This window comes from Haliotis cracherodii, unplaced genomic scaffold, assembly GCF_022045235.1.
Source record: "Haliotis cracherodii isolate W230 unplaced genomic scaffold, xgHalCrac1.p SCAF_4, whole genome shotgun sequence".
In the NCBI taxonomy this organism is placed as follows: domain Eukaryota; kingdom Metazoa; phylum Mollusca; class Gastropoda; order Lepetellida; family Haliotidae; genus Haliotis; species Haliotis cracherodii.
Window position 1 is genome coordinate 9,482,606 of NW_027266297.1, and position 14,174 is coordinate 9,496,779.

Below are 14,174 nucleotides of genomic sequence, written 5' to 3' on the forward strand. Positions count from 1 at the left end.
GCAAGGAGAGTGGGACAGACTCCCCCAAACCCATCAAAATCGTTGGTGGTCATAACATCTGTCATACTTCACCACCGCTTGTTATGTGTTCCCAATACTAGAAACTCGTGCAGGTGCTAGCGCCACTGTCATTGGATCAAGAACAATATCTTCACGATTACCTGATAACAGTTCCATATTCACAGCAGAAGCAAACGCCATTTATACAGCACTAAAATATTATCAGTAATCAATCCAAACATAAACAATTCATTCCTTTTTCTGATTCGCTTTCGTGCCTTCAGGCGATAAAAACATGTCCAAACGTCCACTTTAAATCTTAATTTTCGAATCAATTATTGATCTTGCTACTGGGAAATATGACATCGTCTTTTGATGGTTACCAATCCATGTTGGTATCATTGGTAACACAATGGCTGCTGCTGCTGCAAAAGCAGCACTCACCAAATCTGTGACACCACTTCTTATCCAATACACTGATTATTAACCCATAATTAGATCTTACATCCGTGATCTGATGCAAAAGAAGTGGGCCTCCCAAGTATTTATCAATAAATTACATGAAACTAAACCAAATATTGGTTACATCTACTTGGGATGTCAGTCCAGATTTGAAAAGGTCATTATGCGACGATGTCGTATTGGCCATTCGAGATATTCACATGAGTATTTGTTAAAAGGTGAGGCTCCTCCGTTTTCTATCCCTTGTGATGTAAGAATCACAGTTAAGCATGTACTGCTTGATTGTACTGATTTTTCCATCACAAGGGATAAATATTTCAGTGTAAAAACAGTCAAGGACCTTTTCAGTAAAGTTAGCTAAGTTCACAGCAAAACAAATGCAGTTTCCGGTATCCGGATCCCTTCCCAAAACGCATCCCGGTATCCGGTGGCAGATACCTTGCCGGATACCAGATCCGTGGTATCCGGCATTGGCCACCTCACCGGAAAGCATGCCTCCTTGAATCCGGGTATCCGGCACCGGATACCTCACCAGATACCTCAATCTGTGTGTCAAAGGATCCGGCACTGGATACCCCACCGGATACCTCACCGGATACCTCATTCTGAGTTTTTTTAAGAATGTCAAAATTGGGGGGGGGGGGGGGGGGGGGGGGGGGGGGGGGGGGGGGGGGGGGGGGGGGGGGGGGGGGGGGGGTGTGCATATTTGAAACTAACCAAGATATGTATCCGGCAGGTATCACCTCCATGGCGATTTTTCAAGATATATTTTTTCTAGTAAATAATGTAAGCCTGGGCATATCAGATAGCTGTATTTATGTTCTGTGTCATTTTAGTTGTAAACACCCCCTTAAAGTGGAGATCTATGGGCATGTACTTTTGGAGAAGACAATTTGTCAATTTCATCTATACTGAGTCAAATTAAAAACTTCACATTTTTAAAAGTAATCCCCTATGTGATATACAACGGACAAATGTATCAGAGAAGGTAATTTTTAATCATTAATGTCCAAAGAAGGATTTTAATTAACGGTGGTAACAGTTTAAATCATAAGTCCTAAGCACGAGAATCTGATGGCACATAAGTTCAGTAGCGTGTATGGCCACCATGTGCGTTGACAATTGCCACACAACGCCTCCGCATGGACCTTGGGATGCTTGTGAACACATGATTGGGAAGACGACGCCATTGTTGCTGCAAAATGGTGCCAAGATCTTGCAAATTCTGTGGTTGGTTCTGGAGGGTGCGCAGACCTGCCAACAGCATCCCAGACGTGTTCGATGGGATTGAGGTCGGGAGACCTTGACGGCCAGTCCATGACGTTGACTCCCGCATTCTGAAGGAAGTTCCTTGTCAAAATTGCTGTGTGGGGTCTGGCATTGTCGTGTTGAAAGATCAAACCGGGTCAATGTGCTGCCATAAAAGGCAGAAGTTCTGGTGCCAGTACCTGGTTGCGGTAAACAGCAGCATTGAGGTTGCCACGGATGACACGAAGCCAGGAACGTGCATTGCCACAGAAAGCACCCCACACCATGACACTTCCGCCTCGAAATCTGTCAACTTCTTGTACACAACACTGGGCGTAAAGTTTATAACGGCGCCTCCACACCCTCGCCCTACCATCAGCAAATCGAAGATGAAATCGGGATTCATCACTGAAGACGACTTGAGTCCATCGTAATTGTCCCTGTGCCCACAATTGACGTTGACGTCTGTGTAATTGAGTCAGAATCGGCTCGCAGTATGGCCGTCGTGCTTGAAGGTGAGCAGTTCTCAGACAGTTTCGAACAGTTTGCGCACTCAGTCTACCCCTAAACAGTTCATTTCTGGTTGATGTAGCCGTCAAAAATCAGTTACGGAGGTGACGTAAGACAATCTGACGATCCTCTGCATGTGACGTCACACGTGGTCGACCTGGCCGAGAGCGATCAGCGGTGGTACCCGTTTGCTGTAGACGCGTCTGTAAATCATAAACAGTCCGTCGACTACAACCCATCGTCCTTGCGACTTCAGCTACGGACGTTCCCGTCTGCGACATGCCGATGGCACGTTCACGTTGCACATTTGAAAGGCGTGGCATGACAAATGGCCGTAAAGACTTTTGTTTTCTTGTGTTTTTCTTTTCTTGTTAATGACTGCTAAAAAGTATGGCTGAAAACACGTGCGGTGTTATGGCCACGTGACCAGTTGCACGTGAAAAAACACTTTTGCCACTATAGTGCTGTGCACATGATTTTGATCGTTTCACCTGCACAAAAACGGGTGTTATCTGAAGACAACACGTGGCCATTACTGTTTAAATACACAAAAAGGGCCCACAATGAGAACTGGTCAAAATCTTAAATTTTAGGATTGTGAAGTTTTTAATTTGGTTCAGTATATATTGCTCATCTTTAGGGGATGCCCATTCTATTCACATTTCACGGAGTACTTACAAGAGTCCTGCTTATGTTATTCCATACATTTTGTGGTAGATATGCACAAAAATGTACTAAATACAGCGCCTCACTTATCAACAGGATTGGCGATATTATGCCCCGTTATTACCTTCACATTGATTTTTGAAATCTGCTTACTCACTGCCATTTATTTCTATGCGTGGCGAGTGCTACCGACAGAGCAGGACAGGACAGGACTTTTATGCAATATTACCAGTTGCAGATCAATTCATGGGCATTTGTTTGAATCTTTTTGGGACATGGAAACAAGTTTCGAATTTGAAATGAGAGCCTCAAGGAACTTTGGTTGTAAAATGACCTGATTTGACATTCTACGTGCATATCAGAGGCCGACCATTTTTATACAAAATAACCTGTTCGATCATGAACATTATCTTTTCTCAGACTTTATACCCAAAACATAAATTGAACGTTTGTCATGCTGGATATTTTGGAAAAAAGATGAGTTATGAAAATAATAATGTCTGTTCCGCACTTCATCAAAGAAATGGAAAATATATCCTGATTCTTACATAAATTTCAGTCCCAGACCCCTCGTCCCCTTCCCCGAATATTAAATGATCAGTCCTTCGGTGTTGATGTGTTAAGATACGACTATTATATATTTGCTTTGGCTATTCCAAACAGTGTGCCCCAGGGGAACGTATGGTGTCAACTGTAAATCAACCTGTGGCCATTGTGCTGATAACAACACATGTCATCACGTGACTGGAACATGTCCAGGTGGATGTCAGGCAGGGTGGCAACTTGCCCTATGCCAGACAGGTGAGTGTGAACCATCAATAAGTAACAAATGTGCTTGGTCTAATGGTTGAAATATATTCATGAATGTCTTTTGTTTTCATAGGAATTAAAATAGGACGCCTTCTAGTACCTGAAACAAGCTGAACGTATCACACACACACACACACACACACACACACACACACACACACACTCACACAGATATTATTAATATAGAGATATTTCGGTTATTATTAGAAGTAAAAATAACGCCTTCCAGTACCATAAACTCCCGAAACAAAACAACGTTTGAATTGTCAGATCCGTTCTTAGGGGTAATCGACAACCCAACTAGGTTGTGTATAATTTAGCTGAAAATATACAACTGGTTGTGACAAGTGGGAATTCGGCGTGAACTGTGAGACGGACTGTGGCCACTGTAACGGGACATGTGATGCTGTTGACGGAAGATGTTTCTGGGGATGTGCTGATGGTTACATTGGTGCACACTGCTCAGTGAAGCTTGGTAAGATGTGCTGTATAGCTCATCATAATAAATAAATGGTCTGAACCTCAGAGATGGGCAGCAGGTCACAGGGCATCAGGATTATAATACAAATCTGGGCAATTCTAATGAAATGTCTGTGACTGTATCCGACGGTATGCTTACATACATTAATTACAAGCGAATCTGAATTTTACTGTGAATTTTGAAATTTCCCGATTTTGATTGGTCAATCAGAGATTGTCAAATCACAATAAACCCTCTTTGATTGAAACAGACGATTTGACGGACGCATCACCGTGGAAGCTAATTTTCGTAGAATAATACTTTTTTCAGTCATTGTCGGTAGGCATATTTAAATAATCCTTTCTACAAATATTGGTTACAACAATGTAAAAAGGGTGTGCAGCAATACATTTAGTGCAGAAAACACTATAGAAATCTACAAAGAGAATGTATTGTAAGTTTAGGGAACAACAGAGAGCTTGGAATTTGGCGGTTTTCTGTATACGACTACATGACGTTATATCTTTTGCCTCACAATGAGCGATATGACGTCATAATAGTTATGTGCGGTGAAGAACGAAATCCTTGCAAGGCTTGCTTAGCTTTCTTCAGGAGTGCCGACCTATTTTGCTTAAAGGCCGTTGTCGGTGATTCCATGATTCAGATCGACCACCCATTCAAAACACTGGACTCAACACATGCCGCTTCACTCAATATATTTGCTAACACAAAGAGTTGGCGTTATATTTAGTCATGGTAGAATAGACAAAAAAACATTTTGTGTTTTCAATTTTACGCTAGGTAACCTTTAAATTTAACCGCGCTAAATGTAACATTTGAAACCTCACGCTGCATGTCCAAATAAAAGCTCGAGCGGTTAAATCTACAGGTAACCAAGCTCTACATTGAAAACACACGATCATAAATAATGGTTTAATGTGAAGTTTGCACGATATACGACTTTTTCCTTGGACGAGAGGTCGGTCACATGACCGCAAAATTGACGTCCATAAGCGTATGAACGACACAATGTTACGTTCCTGTGTTTTTCACGAGGTCGTAATCTTGAAATGACACTGACGGACTATTTGTATATTCCTGGGAGTTCCCAAGCACGAAGACATACTGAAGCGGTATTTCTGACCATTTAGGCTCTCCAATCTTGAACTCAGCGTTTAAGTATACACTGAGAATAGTCAAAGAGTTTGAATGCATGATCGTTCACACATATCCTCGCTACGACCGTAGTGAACGAAACGAAATGCATATTCAAACTATCGTGGTATCGACTCCATCCGTGTCCAGGCAGACATATACAGTCTACAGCAATCTATCAATTTACCTTAGTAGTTAGTTAACACATCTTTACAAGCACCTTTCAATGATTTGCCACTTGATCAATCATGACTAACACTAGTAATCGCCACAGGTTCATTGGCAACTTCGGAAATATCTCCCGTCACGTTTATCGTGTCGGCCATTTTGACGTATTGATGTAAATGACAATGTATTACGATGCGCTGTCATTATGACAGATTTACTGAGGTTGTTCTGAACAGATCTTTCTTATCTCATGATAACATTATTTGAATATATTTGTTGTAAACAAACAAAGCAAAAGATGTCTGTAGAACAATGTAAGCATACATACATGTACGCTCATGTTACATCTCCTTGTGAGGAACTACTACATTCCGCAATACAGATAGATGTCTGTTGTATGGCTGTCAGTGTAAACATGAAGTCACACCTTACTAATAAAACTGTGTTTAGAACTACATCATTCGAGGTAAAAATACTGATATAGAAACCATAAGAATTGACTTTCACTTTTTGTGAATTCATTCGAGTATAAGTTCATACTTTAAAGTTAACACTGTTTCTTTCATGCTGATTGGCTCAAGGGGTAGTCACGTGATCTGATATTTGGAGTTCACACACCTGTGAACGGACAAGAAAAGTTCACACGATGTGAACATTTCTTTTTGAATTTTTGCCGGAACTACTTCACAGGGTTTCTCGATCGGTGTTTACAATCAACTCGTTTTTCGATTTTCTTTTTAATCCCTGCATTTATCAGCAACATAATTGATTTAGTATTTTTGCCTGGTCTTGTAAAATTTCATCAGACTTAAAAATAGATAAATGCTTTAGTTCTGGTGTTTAATGTCGTCTAGCTGCTAGATGTCAGAAACAAAATGGATTGACCTTACGGAGATTTGGATATAGAATGGCTATCTATCAATACTAATGACGCAAGTGACGAAAAGGAATTATGTGGCCACCGACACAGATCAAAGTGACTGCTCCCGATTAATCCGAAACTAAAGGGAAAGAAATTTAAATCAAAATTATTATTTTTTAAATTGCCTACCTGTTTTACCGACTGGTCACTCACTGGAAACGAGAAAATGTCTGTGGACGGAATTACGATTCCGGTTTCTGAGTTGGCCGACCTTCTCCGTGCATTCTAGGCCGAGAAGCGGCGGCACATAAGGAAGGACGGGTCACAGAAATGTCAGGTCATACAGTAGGTCCATCTCAGGTGACAAGAGACACCAGCTAAGCAAAGTATTATAGCACACACGACAAATCCCAAACTCCAAATATGACACACCCTGACGTTAAAAATTAACACAAAACACACAAGTTTCAGAGCACTCCGTTCAACCCCCACCAGTCCATTCCACATCGTCCGAATCAGTTTGCGATTATCGAAACACAAGCAACACATTCATAAATTTGCTAGTGCTATGCGTCGGGGTGTTTTCCATAATTGTTGAACATTTTCAACAGCATTAAGGCCTCAGACCACAATTAATTTCCTTCTTTGCTATCTACAGTGACATGACAGCCCACCATAATTATTATCAGTCGTAGGCTGTTCTCCTGTTGCATGCTGACCAACCTGCCACTTGTCACTTAACATGCAAAGTTTCGGCCAGCATTCACCATCTCGCTTTCGCAGTAACCACTGTCAACAATGCTCACCGGAAGTTTCGAGCCGAAACACACACAACGGCCTTCAACTTGGGGTCAAATCATGGGAAGCTGGAATCAATACCTTCACAGATTGGGGCTAACAAAAAATTGACAGCAAACTACAATGTCTTATCTTTCATTTAAGCTATCACAAGTCACTCCAAAAAAATTGCCTCAGGCTGAACAGCCCATTTAAACAGGGTACTATATTCTCCTATTTTCCTTCCGGTTCATGGTAAAACTTAGGGGGGATAACTGTGGTCTGAGGCCTATCAGGACAGGAAAAAGTATGCAATTCAAATAAAACTTCATCAATACTAAGCCCATACACTGTTGAAGGCTCACAGAAAATTTGGAATCCCTAACTCATACACAGCTTGACTTATAGTCATTTGCAATCATGCTGCATCCATAGCACTTGAGAGTACATTTTTGGCATGAATTCATTTCAAATGCAATTCTAATTTGTCCATAACTCCATAACCAAAAGGAAATGGACAAAACAAGCAAGTGCTCCTGTCTCGTCATTACATATACTATCAACAGACATCAATTTCAGTCCGGTATATCAATTCCTTTTTTTTTGGCCTATTTTTAGGTACATGCATGCATTTTTTAACAAAAAAATTGAATTAAAGTTCATATTTTTCAAGAAAAATGAAAATTGAAACTGTTAAATTTTTATTCACATGAAAGCCCTGTCTTTACTCATTAAAATGATTGGTGGGACAGGTAGCTGTGTACAGCCAATCAAGTGCAGCGAGTCACCAGGTGTGACCACTCTCAGCTGACACTAGGCCAATACACGACAAGGTGTCAAACTGCGTGTACAGCTCAACTGCAATTTGGACTGCTGGCACAAGACATATGTATGTCTCGAGAGTTTCTAATACATTTACACGCTTGTCATTGCCATTGACATTACACAGTGATGGGGTATATAGGTACATCTTGTGCTCAGAGCACATTAGTTCTGTCCGAGACAATCACGATGAAAGGCGATCGCAAGAGAATCAAGTCACAGTTCTGCAAGGGCCACACTCCCTGGAACAAAGGTCTCACCCTTGAGTCTGAAGAGACAGAAAGTGACTCTACACCCCAGATACCCAGGACTGTCACTAGGATGAGTGCTGAAGACTTCTCACTGGTTACCAAGTCTAGGCTGGATGGCACTGGGCTGTCGACACCTGACTGTGAGGGCATCTCTACCTCTGTGAGGCTGTTGCGGCCTACTGCGGCCAGCATGCAAGACCTGAAACAAGAGTCAAGCAAAGATGACTTGGAGGGTATGCGACTAGTTGACAATGAAAAGGTGGCCGAAGCATGGAACACAGCTCTGCGACTGCATCGTTCGACATCCACTGACTGCGACGACCCTCAGCTGCAGATAGCCAAGGAGAGAAAATGGGGAGCATGCTGGAAAGTGACACTGAAATGTGTTGTATGTGACTTCACAGCACCTGAAATGAAGCTGTATAAAGAAATCAAGACAGGCAAACCTGGACCAAACCCAGCAGCCCCTAACGTAGGACTTGCCTTGGGTCTTCAAGACACCCCTATTGGAAACACAAGAGCCAGGTTACTGATGGCGAACATGGACATTCCGCCCCCATGCAGGAGCAGTATGCAGAGGACCTCTAACAAGGTGGCTATTGCTGTTACTGAACTGAATACACAGGATATGGCTGAAAAAGTTGAATTGGTAAAGGAAGTTAATCGGAAGAGGGGTACTGAGCCATGCGAGATGAATATTGCCATGGATGGCCGATACAACTCAACGACAATAGCAAGCAGGAAGAAGCCAGGGCAGAATGCATCACAAGCAATCGGCATAGCCTGCGAAACTGTTACCGATAAGAAGTTCATCATCGGCGCGTCATTCCAGAATAAGCTGTGCTGGACTGGTGCTTGGCTGAAAGGAAAAGGAATGGATGTGAAGTGTCCAGGGGGGCACCCAGACTGTACAGCAAACATGTCGGCCTTCGCTCCGTTCTCCGAGTTCAATATGGGAGAGGACATTGGAAATCAGCTTGCGCTACAGGGTGTGCTCATTAAGTATGCTACTACCGATGGGGATTCTAAGTCTGCAGAAGGAATAGACCAAGCTCTGAAAGTGTTAGACCCTATGTGGAAGGTGCAGAGGCTAGCTGATCCCACCCACTTGGCTCAAGGACAGTTTCGGCAATGCTACAGAGCTGATTTCAACCCAGATATGTTCCCCGGCACTACTCGAACACAGAAATTGGAGGCTAAGAAGGTGCTAAGTCAGGATGTAAAGGCACGGTGCAGCCTGATACTGAAAGAACTCATGAAGGATCATGCAGGCGACATGAAAGCACTTCGTAGTATCTTACCTAGAGTGCTCGAAGCAACCCTTAAGTGCTACAGCGGCGACTGCTCCAGGTGTGCCTGGTACTCTGTTGTGTGTCGAGGCGGTGTAACAAACAGCTGGTGGCAGCGGTCCATGTTCCTCGGCTGCAACAAAATCACTCATTTCAATATGGATGACAATGATAAACACTTGCTGAATGAAATTCTCAAGATGAAGCTGAGTGTTGAGGTTGTCGAACAAATGAAACTGTACACAGACACACAGAAATGTGAAGCCGTGAACCGATCAATGAGTATTTCTTTGCCAAAGAACGTGAACTTTTCAAGAAATATGATCGGGAGGGCTTCATCGACTATTCATAGGCTCAACAATGGCCCCGGGACATCAGCAATCGACAAGTGCCAAAACTCTGGTGTTGAACTATCAAGTCGAGCAGTGCGGTCACTTGAACAAATGGACAAGGAAGCTGCCTATCACAAGGAATACCAGAAAAGCCCCAGTGTTGTGAAAAGAAAGCTTGTACAGCATGGGAGCAAAATTAGTGAACATTTAAAGTCAAAACTGAGTGACAAACAGAGGGGGGACTACAAAAAGGGTCAACTTGACCCTGTGCCATGTTTTAGCAAACAAGCTGACCATTCATATTCAAAGAAATGAACATGTGCAGTAATACTGTAGCTAATGATTAGCTTATGACTGACTTTGTGTAAAAAATTGAGTTGAAATAGGTAACAGTTGCTGTACAGCTATGTTTTTTGTATATGCAATGCTACAATCAGCTGTCACTGTGATGAACATCAGTTAATGAATAAAATCTTAATCATTTACTTTGCTTGTTGTTGTCTCTTTTCACAGCTTCAAAGCCAAAAGGCAATCTGCATATGGCGCATGGCCTTTGCATGCACCCCTGTTGACACAGGCTACTCTGTCTGCATTAATGCTATGAGGCTCAGCAGAAAGATGTTCGACATAGGTGCATTTGGAATTATGGCACAAATGGCTGATGTCCAAATCACCTATGTCGAAATCTTCCCTATGCACGATGTAGCTGAGTCTATGTGCATTTATGGTGCGCCACTTGTTGGATATGGGGCAATAGTATCTCAAAACCCCATATCCACTGGGCTTACATGCCCTTGACCAGATGTGACATGGGCCGTTTTGACACATGCCATGTTGGTCACTTTTGGCTGAATGCCGAGCAAATATTTCTCTGTATTTCTTAAAAAAGGCTTCGATGTTGGCCATATTAATATTGTCCAAGTGCAAACGAGGCACGACAGGTGTAGTGATACATAATTCTACCATATTGGAACTCATGTGACTTATTATGATGCTAGCATTCACTCATTTCAACAACATGCATAAAATCGCACGTTCGAAAAAGTACACAAAATCGTTAAAAAAAATATAAAAATATTTCAACCTGAAAACACATGTACACAGGTTTCAACACTTACTATGAATATATGTGCCAAGTTTCAAGTCAATTTCTTGCATAATGATAGAGATATAGTGAATCAAACATATGCACTAGCCTCACCATATCAGGCCTCAGACCACAATTAATTTCCTTCTTTGCTATCTACAGTGACATGACAGCCCACCATAATTATTATCAGTCGTAGGCTGTTCTCCTGTTGCATGCTGACCAACCTGCCACTTGTCACTTAACATGCAAAGTTTCGGCCAGCATTCACCATCTCGCTTTCGCAGTAACCACTGTCAACAATGCTCACCGGAAGTTTCGAGCCGAAACACACACAACGGCCTTCAACTTGGGGTCAAATCATGGGAAGCTGGAATCAATACCTTCACAGATTGGGGCTAACAAAAAATTGACAGCAAACTACAATGTCTTATCTTTCATTTAAGCTATCACAAGTCACTCCAAAAAAATTGCCTCAGGCTGAACAGCCCATTTAAACAGGGTACTATATTCTCCTATTTTCCTTCCGGTTCATGGTAAAACTTAGGGGGGATAACTGTGGTCTGAGGCCTATCAGGACAGGAAAAAGTATGCAATTCAAATAAAACTTCATCAATACTAAGCCCATACACTGTTGAAGGCTCACAGAAAATTTGGAATCCCTAACTCATACACAGCTTGACTTATAGTCATTTGCAATCATGCTGCATCCATAGCACTTGAGAGTACATTTTTGGCATGAATTCATTTCAAATGCAATTCTAATTTGTCCATAACTCCATAACCAAAAGGAAATGGACAAAACAAGCAAGTGCTCCTGTCTCGTCATTACATATACTATCAACAGACATCAATTTCAGTCCGGTATATCAATTCCTTTTTTTTTGGCCTATTTTTAGGTACATGCATGCATTTTTTAACAAAAAAATTGAATTAAAGTTCATATTTTTCAAGAAAAATGAAAATTGAAACTGTTAAATTTTTATTCACATGAAAGCCCTGTCTTTACTCATTAAAATGATTGGTGGGACAGGTAGCTGTGTACAGCCAATCAAGTGCAGCGAGTCACCAGGTGTGACCACTCTCAGCTGACACTAGGCCAATACACGACAAGGTGTCAAACTGCGTGTACAGCTCAACTGCAATTTGGACTGCTGGCACAAGACATATGTATGTCTCGAGAGTTTCTAATACATTTACACGCTTGTCATTGCCATTGACATTACACAGTGATGGGGTATATAGGTACATCTTGTGCTCAGAGCACATTAGTTCTGTCCGAGACAATCACGATGAAAGGCGATCGCAAGAGAATCAAGTCACAGTTCTGCAAGGGCCACACTCCCTGGAACAAAGGTCTCACCCTTGAGTCTGAAGAGACAGAAAGTGACTCTACACCCCAGATACCCAGGACTGTCACTAGGATGAGTGCTGAAGACTTCTCACTGGTTACCAAGTCTAGGCTGGATGGCACTGGGCTGTCGACACCTGACTGTGAGGGCATCTCTACCTCTGTGAGGCTGTTGCGGCCTACTGCGGCCAGCATGCAAGACCTGAAACAAGAGTCAAGCAAAGATGACTTGGAGGGTATGCGACTAGTTGACAATGAAAAGGTGGCCGAAGCATGGAACACAGCTCTGCGACTGCATCGTTCGACATCCACTGACTGCGACGACCCTCAGCTGCAGATAGCCAAGGAGAGAAAATGGGGAGCATGCTGGAAAGTGACACTGAAATGTGTTGTATGTGACTTCACAGCACCTGAAATGAAGCTGTATAAAGAAATCAAGACAGGCAAACCTGGACCAAACCCAGCAGCCCCTAACGTAGGACTTGCCTTGGGTCTTCAAGACACCCCTATTGGAAACACAAGAGCCAGGTTACTGATGGCGAACATGGACATTCCGCCCCCATGCAGGAGCAGTATGCAGAGGACCTCTAACAAGGTGGCTATTGCTGTTACTGAACTGAATACACAGGATATGGCTGAAAAAGTTGAATTGGTAAAGGAAGTTAATCGGAAGAGGGGTACTGAGCCATGCGAGATGAATATTGCCATGGATGGCCGATACAACTCAACGACAATAGCAAGCAGGAAGAAGCCAGGGCAGAATGCATCACAAGCAATCGGCATAGCCTGCGAAACTGTTACCGATAAGAAGTTCATCATCGGCGCGTCATTCCAGAATAAGCTGTGCTGGACTGGTGCTTGGCTGAAAGGAAAAGGAATGGATGTGAAGTGTCCAGGGGGGCACCCAGACTGTACAGCAAACATGTCGGCCTTCGCTCCGTTCTCCGAGTTCAATATGGGAGAGGACATTGGAAATCAGCTTGCGCTACAGGGTGTGCTCATTAAGTATGCTACTACCGATGGGGATTCTAAGTCTGCAGAAGGAATAGACCAAGCTCTGAAAGTGTTAGACCCTATGTGGAAGGTGCAGAGGCTAGCTGATCCCACCCACTTGGCTCAAGGACAGTTTCGGCAATGCTACAGAGCTGATTTCAACCCAGATATGTTCCCCGGCACTACTCGAACACAGAAATTGGAGGCTAAGAAGGTGCTAAGTCAGGATGTAAAGGCACGGTGCAGCCTGATACTGAAAGAACTCATGAAGGATCATGCAGGCGACATGAAAGCACTTCGTAGTATCTTACCTAGAGTGCTCGAAGCAACCCTTAAGTGCTACAGCGGCGACTGCTCCAGGTGTGCCTGGTACTCTGTTGTGTGTCGAGGCGGTGTAACAAACAGCTGGTGGCAGCGGTCCATGTTCCTCGGCTGCAACAAAATCACTCATTTCAATATGGATGACAATGATAAACACTTGCTGAATGAAATTCTCAAGATGAAGCTGAGTGTTGAGGTTGTCGAACAAATGAAACTGTACACAGACACACAGAAATGTGAAGCCGTGAACCGATCAATGAGTATTTCTTTGCCAAAGAACGTGAACTTTTCAAGAAATATGATCGGGAGGGCTTCATCGACTATTCATAGGCTCAACAATGGCCCCGGGACATCAGCAATCGACAAGTGCCAAAACTCTGGTGTTGAACTATCAAGTCGAGCAGTGCGGTCACTTGAACAAATGGACAAGGAAGCTGCCTATCACAAGGAATACCAGAAAAGCCCCAGTGTTGTGAAAAGAAAGCTTGTACAGCATGGGAGCAAAATTAGTGAACATTTAAAGTCAAAACTGAGTGACAAACAGAGGGGGGACTACAAAAAGGGTCAACTTGACCCTGTGCCATGTTTTAGCAAACAAGCTGACCATTCA

At 42.9% G+C, this 14,174-nt stretch overlaps 2 protein-coding genes across 2 annotated transcripts; one reads left to right on the forward strand and one right to left on the reverse strand.

The window, feature by feature from the left end:
- Positions 1-8,129: 8,129 nt before the first annotated feature.
- Positions 8,130-10,127, forward strand: LOC139478502 (uncharacterized). The gene has a single exon (XM_071260992.1). The coding sequence runs from the start codon at positions 8,130-8,132 to the stop codon at positions 10,125-10,127; it is 1,998 nt and encodes a 665-aa protein (XP_071117093.1).
- A 1,594-nt stretch (positions 10,128-11,721) lies between these two features.
- Positions 11,722-13,772, reverse strand: LOC139480312 (uncharacterized). The gene is made up of 2 exons (XM_071263366.1): positions 13,555-13,772; positions 11,722-12,452 (listed from the first exon to the last, which is right to left on the reverse strand). Exons 1-2 carry the CDS (start codon positions 13,692-13,694, stop codon positions 12,158-12,160), a joined length of 435 nt encoding a protein of 144 aa, XP_071119467.1. The 5' UTR covers positions 13,695-13,772; the 3' UTR covers positions 11,722-12,157.
- Positions 13,773-14,174: the final 402 nt, after the last annotated feature.